Source organism: Salvelinus sp. IW2-2015, linkage group LG13, assembly GCF_002910315.2.
Source record: "Salvelinus sp. IW2-2015 linkage group LG13, ASM291031v2, whole genome shotgun sequence".
In the NCBI taxonomy this organism is placed as follows: Eukaryota; Metazoa; Chordata; class Actinopteri; order Salmoniformes; family Salmonidae; genus Salvelinus; species Salvelinus sp. IW2-2015.
In genome coordinates, this window is record NC_036853.1 from 9,680,841 (window position 1) to 9,688,433 (window position 7,593).

Below are 7,593 nucleotides of genomic sequence, written 5' to 3' on the forward strand. Positions count from 1 at the left end.
AGCGAAATACTCCACAGAAACGGCCAACTGCTTTCTTCTGGAAAATGTGAAGTCCAAGATGGACTGGACCTAAGGAAGGCTTTTGATACTGTTAACCATGAGATTCTCATCACAAAATTGTCCAAGTTCAACTTTTCCCCTGATGCCTTGAGATGGATGAAATCATACCTTGAAGGCATAACTCAGTGTGTCAGAGAGCAATGAGCTGTCGCCCACTCTTAGCTATGATGTGGGCGTGCCCCAAGGGTCAATACTGGGGCCCCTCCTGTTCAGCCTGTACATTAATGATCTGGCTTCTGTATGTACTGGGTCTGAAGTTCAAATGTATGCAGATGATACAGTGATATATGTGCATGCAAAGAGCAAACAACAAGCTGCACAAGAACTCACTACTGTAATGGTCCAGGTTACAAAGTGACTCAGTGACTCGTGTTTGCATCTCAATGTGAAAAAAACTGTTTGCATGTTCTTCACATAGAGGGCAACAGATGCTACTGAGCCAGATGTCTATGTGTCAGGGGAGAAGCTCCAGGTGGTATCTGATTTTAAGTATCTTGGCATCATACTTGATTCCAACCTCTCTTTTAAAAAGCATGTGAAAAAGGTAATTCAAATAACCAAATTCAACCTAGCTAATTTCCGATTTATACAAAATTGTTTGACTACAGAGGTAGCAAAACTGTCCTTCAAATCTATGATACTCCCCCACTTAACATACTGCTTGACTAGTTGGGCCCAAGCTTGCTGTACAACATTAAAACCTATTCAGTCTGTCTACAAACAGGCTCTCAAAGTGCTTGATAGGAAGCCCAATAGCCATCATCACTGTTACATCCTCAGAAAGCATGAGCTCCTGAGTTGGGAAAATCTTGTGCAATACACTGACGCATGTCTTGTATTCAAGATCCTAAATGACCTGGCTCCCCCTCCACTCAGTATTTTTGTTAAACAGAAAACCCAAACATATGGCAGCAGATCCACAAGGTCTGCCATGAGAGGTGACTGTATAGTATATCCGCTTTCTCTGTGAGAGCTTCCCATGTCTGGAATACACTGCCATCAGACACACATAACTGCACCACATATCACACTTTCACAAAATGCATGAAGACATGGCTAAAGGTCAATCAGATTTGTGAACATAATCCCTAGCTGTGTGTTGCCGCTTTCCATGTTGTCTGTTGTCTGTAGCTTGTGAGTGTGGAAACACTTTGTTGCTTTTGAATTTTATCTTGCTGCTTTTTGTTCTATCTTGCTCTGTCTGTATGCTATGTCTTGCTTGTCCTATGTTGCTCTGCGTGTGCTCACTACTCAATGATTATCTATATTGGAATTGTTTTTAATAACCTGCCCAGGGACTGTGGTTGAAAATTAGCCGGCTGGCTAAAACCGGCACTTTTACTGAAGCGTTGATTAATGTGCACTGTCCCTGTAAAAATAAAATAAACTCACACTCAAACTCAATATAGATTAATGAGCCAAATCTGTTTTTCGTCCACTTTCATATTCAAAAGGATCCACCTTCCTTGCGAATCATTCTGACTATTTGCACATTCAGATTGAGATTTTTGTTATTTAATATCATCACACCCTTTGAGTTCCTTTGTCCATGACAGAAAATGATTTCACCACCCCATTCCTTTTCCCACGCAACTTCATCTAAGGATGTAGAGTGAGTTTCCTGTAAACAGTATATGTTATATTCCTTTTCTTTTAGCCATGTAAAGACTGATCTTTTTTTTATATAATCTGCTAAACCGTTACAATTATAATGGCTATACTTATTTCACCCCTTACCATAACTAGATACTATTCTCAGTCTAAATTGACCGTAATTAGTGCTTGTAAAGTTACTGCCATCAGAGGTATTTATGAAGGTCAAACTGGGGCTTTCAAATGTCTGATATTTAGAATTCAAGAAATAGGTTCTAGCAATATTTGTTTATTCCCTTGCTTGTTTGCCTGTGAGCCAATGCCACAGATGATAGAAAATTGAGACAAGATATTATGTGTTTCGCAAATCTGAGTAGGTCAATGTGTATGATATTGGATGTGATATAGTGAGAGTGTGTACGATGTCTGTATAAGAGTAAGACTATAATGTGTGATGTCCAAATAAATAATAAAATTTGCATGGTTGAGTGTCTATGTGTGTAACATGTAGTGCATATAGCCTTAATATTCATGATGATAATTGTAATCCATATCGTATCACCATCATAGTTGCATCATAATTACCTTTAACATAATTGAAAAACACATCCCAGCATTTCCTTAGCAAAAAAACTTTAGTTTGGATTAAAAACGATTTAATGAAAATGTTTTAATATAAACAACAAACCGAGTGTAGGCAGTACAATGTTCTGTTGCCTGAGGCCAAGCTTCCTGCCGTCCAGGAACTCTATACCAGGCGGTGTCAGAGGAAGGCCCTAAAACTTGTCAAAGACTCCAGCCACCCTAGTCATAGACTGTTCTCTCTGCCTCCGCATGGCAAGTGGGACCGGAGCGCCAAGTCTAGGTCCAAGAGGCTTCTAAACAGCTTCTACCCCCAAGCCATAAGACTCCTGAACATCTAATCAAATGGCTACCCAGACCTAGTGAAACCTCTCTAGGTTTCTTCCTAGGTTCTGGCCTTTCTAGGGAGTTTTTCCTAGCCACCGTGCTTCTACAGCTGATCTAAGAAGGGCTTTATAAATACATTTGATTGATTAATTGAATTGAGAAAGCAAGCGACTCTAGTGTTGATGATATAGTAGTAGAAACACCCCAGCCATTAGTGAATGTTTGTCAATTAAGAGAACCGGACACGCTTAGTGTGAAAAAGGTGGATTTTGTGCCGTTTATTGCAACGATTATTAATTGTACTGCTCAAGTGTCGAAGAAATCCCAAAAATTGGACATCCTTGTGGCTGCGGCAGAAACGTTTCTGGGCTTGAAAGAATTCACAGCAGAAGACATGCAAGGGGTACTGGCAACAGAAAAGGTATCGCCCTACCAGGCTCCTGAGCCTGTGTAGGGATCAGATTGCACAGGATTTTATTAGCAGAAGTAGCGTGAATTTTGGTTAATGTTTTTGGTTTTTGGTAGTTCATATGAATTTGTTCATCCAAAACATATTTCGTTTTTGGGGATATTTTACGACTCCGATATTTTACTGCCGCGATTCATATGTATACAGTGGATATGTACAGATAAATGTGATATTTGCGGCTCTCTCAACCCCAATTGATAGCACAATGCAGTGGAGGCTGCTGAGGGGAGGACGGCTCATAATAATGGCTGAAATGGAGTCAATGGAATGGTAGCAAACATCTGGTTTCCATGTGGTTGATACCATTCCATTAATTCCATTCCAGCCATTACTATGAGCCGTCCTCCCTTCAGCAGCCTCCACTAGTACAATGTACACACATACACGTATATTTTCAGATTGTGAGTGTGTGATATGGGGGTTGGAAACATGTTTATTTTGACAACACTGCCATGTTGCACTAAGCTTTGCTGTTGGAAAACCACATCAGTGTCCTACTTTGGGCTGTAGCTGATGCACCTCCCGACTTCACTCCTGGACTTTGGTCTATAGTCGGTTACAGGTGTAAAATAAACCCCTGAAACTAGATCCCCTACATACTGGTCTTGACGAGAAGACAAAAACTGTTTAACCAATCCAGTATATGTGGAAGAAGAGTTAAGATAGTGTCACCTTGTTAACAACCAAAGAGGAAGTTGCATCACAGGCTGTCTTTCCATTTCCCCTGAAAACCGGAATATCCGGTTGTTGGGGACTCGGCAGAGGCTAGTTTCTGCCTTACCACTCAAACAAGCCCATTGAGTACGGTATTGCAGTCACAAGATGAAGGCTTTTACTAATCTCTTAATAGTTGGTGCTATAGGAGTAGCTTTTGTTGCTTTCCAATGGAGTGGACCCACCTTCGACTCAGGTAAGATATTTATTTAGCTTCTTCACAATCCTTGACTGGTCTATCAAGTGAAACTGTTTCAAAGTACACGTTTCTTACACGTTTAAATCCAAAGCAACACTGCTGGAATGTGTTTCCGTTTTGCTAAGTGATGAGTAATGTTTGGTGCACTCCTTGGTGCACTACTTGGTGCACTCCTTGGTGCACTCCTTGGTGCACTACTTGGTGCACTCGTTGCACTCCGTAATAACCAATCTGATATGAATGAATTCACAAACACTTATTCAATGTAACTTTCAGGTTTACTGAGCTAAGCTTTTGGCCAGATGACCTTTGTGAGTGCAATACAGTACAATACACATACCGTAATACAGTATAGTCGTCCTAGGCCTGAAATGAGTCAGAGGCAACCATGTGGAATTGGAACCATACAGAACTACAGCCTACTACTTAATATGCATTCCACTCATAACTGGTTTAGGGTGGAACCCGTAGTAGTTGATCATCTGGCTAGAGTAGTTTCCATGTACAGTAAAAAGCAGTGGAAATTGCAATCACAGCATTATACTTCTAATAATCTATCACATTTAAACTTAGGTTATCGTTATTTCTATAAGTGTGGACATTTGTTTCCCCCACTATTTCTCACCATAAATTAGCCTGGGTTTTTTCAGAACCAAAAGCAGCAAACTCAGGCACTATCTAACAATTAACTTCGTTCATAACCCACTGGGCACAGACATCAATTCAACGTCTATTCAACATAATTTCATTGAAATGACATGTAAACAACGTTGATTCAAACAGTGTGGGCCCAGTGGGAAGTGTTTAAAGCAGTAATTCTCTATGGCCTATAATTAACATTTCCCTTGTTTCTACTCATATAGATTACACATTGTACTATACACTGAGTCCTAGACAGACATAAAGATCCATATCATCATGCTAGTTCAATCAAGTTTCAATCAAGTTTATTTTATATAGCCCTTCGTACATCAGCTAATATCTCGAAGTGCTGTACAGAAACCCAGCCTAAAACCCCAAACAGCAAGCAATGCAGGTGTAGAAGCACGGTGGCTAGGAAAAACTCCCTAGAAGGCCAAAACATAGGAAGAAACCTAGAGAGGAACCAGGCTATGAGGGGTGGCCAGTCCTCTTCTGGTTGTGCCGGGTGGAGATTATAACAGAACATGGCCAAGATGTTCAAATGTTCATAAATGACCAGCATGGTCAAATAATAATAATCACAGTAGTTATCGAGGGTGTAGCAAGTCAGCACCTCAGGAGTAAATGTCAGTTGGCTTTTCATAGCCGATCATTAAGAGTATCTCTACCGCTCCTGCGGTCTCTAGAGAAATTCACACAGGACACCGGATAAGACAGGAGAAGTACTCCAGATATATTTCCTGGCTAGTTGGATGCCAGGAAAGTGTCCATTAGGTCTAGGATGCAGCACGTACTTTAGTGCACATCAAATGCACATTTTCTTGATAGGCCTCACGTCGACAATAAACATCTCCATTCTATTCCCTTGTCTTAGTTTTTAGTGTATTTAGACAAACTATACTGTAAGATGTAATGAGTACTGTAATGACTTTCAACGTGGCTGGTTTTCAGAGTCTTTAAAGGGTGCACGGGTCCTGGTGACTGGTGCCAGTACGGGTATAGGTGAACAAATGGCATATCACCTTGCCGGCTTTGGTGCCCAGGTGGTTATTACAGCCAGGAGGGAGAAAGTTCTACAGCAGGTCAGTGACACTTCAATCAGGTGTTTTCATCAATGTCGCTAGGCAATAGTTGTCTATGACAATACCTTAATGTTTTTCATAATTATGTTACTCTTATGCAAACATCACTCTCTTGTACTGCAGGTAGTAGAGAAGTGCCAGGGTTTGGGGGCCCAGAAAGCTCTGTACGTAGCAGCAGACATGGGCAATCCTTCTGACCCAGAGAGAGTGGTGCAGTTTGCTGTGGACAAGCTGGGAGGACTGGACTACCTGGTGCTGAACCACATAGGTTCCAGCCCATTCGCCATGTGGGACGGAGATGTGGAGCACACTAGATGGTTAATGCAGGTGGGGTATCTATCTCGACTACTGTGTTTCATGTGACCCAGTAGGATGACATGTACATGTAGCCTACCATTATATGTACAGTACCACTATTACAACAGTGTTATTTTATCTCCTCTTTTACTTGCTCTTTGTCAGGTAAATTTCCTCAGCTATCTGCAGATGGCGAAGACTGCTCTGCCCACCCTTGAGCAGAGTAGTGGTTCCATTGTGGTCGTCTCCTCCTTATTAGGTGGGTCAGAGCTCTTCTCTAAACTAAGCTTTCCAAGTGACCCTGGATCTATGATTGGCTAGTGTTTTGGTCCCACAGGAAAAATGTGCAGCCCATTTATGGCCCCCTACACATCCACAAAGTTTGCCCTGAATGGTTTCTTTGGGTCGCTGCAGCATGAGCTGGCCATGCAGAGGAGCAACGTGTCCATTACTATCACCGTCCTGGCCCTGATCGATACGGACTCGGCTATGGAGAAAGTCAAGTACGATATTGTTGATATCAACTTCAGTCAAGTTGCAACCCTACAAAGTGTTTTACGGTTGTCTTGATAGTTGTTAGAGCACCTTTATCCAAGTATCCTTGGATACATTTCAAAATATTGAAAGGATGCAGAGTCATCACTGTTTGTATTACAGGGGGTTCACCAACATCCCAGCCTGGCCGGCCAGTGAGGCAGCGCTTCACATCATCACTTCTGGAGCCACTCGTCAGACAGAGTCTTACTACCCCTGGTTCTGGTATTATGGCTCTCTCATCAGAGACTGGTTCCCCTACTTAAGGGATATATCTATACGTAACTTTTATAAATATTAAACATATGCTTGAAATATACGTTATGATGAGAGAAGAAAAATCAAGAAAGCATACAGTATTATTATTTTTTATTTATTTCACCTTTATTTAACCAGGTAGGCCAGTTGAGAACAAGTTCTCATTTACAACTGCGACCTGGCCAAGATAAAGCAAAGCAGTGCGACACAAACAACAACACAGAGTTACACATGGAATAAACAAACATACAGTCAATAACACAATAGAGAAAAAAATATATAAATTATATAGAGCCCTTATTGCATGGAACTTCCTTCCATCTCATATTGCTCAAATAAACAGCAAACCTGGTTTCAAAAAACAGACAAAGCAACACCTCACAGCACATCGACTCTCCCCTATTTGATCTAGATAGTTAGTGTGTATGTATTGATATGTAGGCTATGTGTACCTTTTTTTTAAAAATGTATGTAGTTCTGTCCTGCTGTTCTTGCTTATTGATGTTCTGAATTAAAGTGGCTTGTGAAAGTATTCACCCCCCTTGGCATTTTCCCTATTTTGTTGCCTTACAACCTGGAATTAAAATGGATTTTTGGGGGGTTTGTATCATTTGATTTACACAAGATGCCAACCACTTTGAAGATGCAAAAAAATTTTTTTTGTGAAACAAACAAGAAAGAAGACAAAAAAACTGAAAACTTGCAGCTGAGAGTGCATACAGTTGAAGTCGGAAGTTTACATACACTTAGGTTGGAGTCATTAAAACTCATTTTTCAACCACTCCACAAATGTATTGTTAACAAACTATGGTTTTAGCAAGTCGGTTAGGACATCT

General features: G+C 40.9%; 1 protein-coding gene across 1 annotated transcript; it reads left to right on the plus strand.

Moving 5' to 3' along the window:
• The first annotated feature begins 3,770 nt into the window (after positions 1 to 3,770).
• Positions 3,771 to 7,289, plus strand: LOC111971874 (hydroxysteroid 11-beta-dehydrogenase 1-like protein). Its single transcript, XM_023998666.2, has 6 exons — positions 3,771 to 3,941; positions 5,538 to 5,668; positions 5,792 to 5,995; positions 6,131 to 6,224; positions 6,303 to 6,468; positions 6,623 to 7,289. The coding sequence occupies exons 1-6, from the start codon at positions 3,854 to 3,856 to the stop codon at positions 6,798 to 6,800; spliced, it is 861 nt and encodes a 286-aa protein (XP_023854434.1). The 5' UTR covers positions 3,771 to 3,853; the 3' UTR covers positions 6,801 to 7,289.
• Positions 7,290 to 7,593: the final 304 nt, after the last annotated feature.

Coding starts and splice junctions, on each gene's coding strand:
- LOC111971874 (XM_023998666.2), top strand. CDS start 3,854: ATGAAGGCTTTTACTAATCTCTTAATAGTTGGTGCTATAGGAGTAGCT. Junction 5,669..5,791: donor GGGAGAAAGTTCTACAGCAG/GTCAGTGACACT, acceptor CTTGTACTGCAG/GTAGTAGAGAAGTGCCAGGG. Junction 5,996..6,130: donor ACACTAGATGGTTAATGCAG/GTGGGGTATCTA, acceptor GCTCTTTGTCAG/GTAAATTTCCTCAGCTATCT.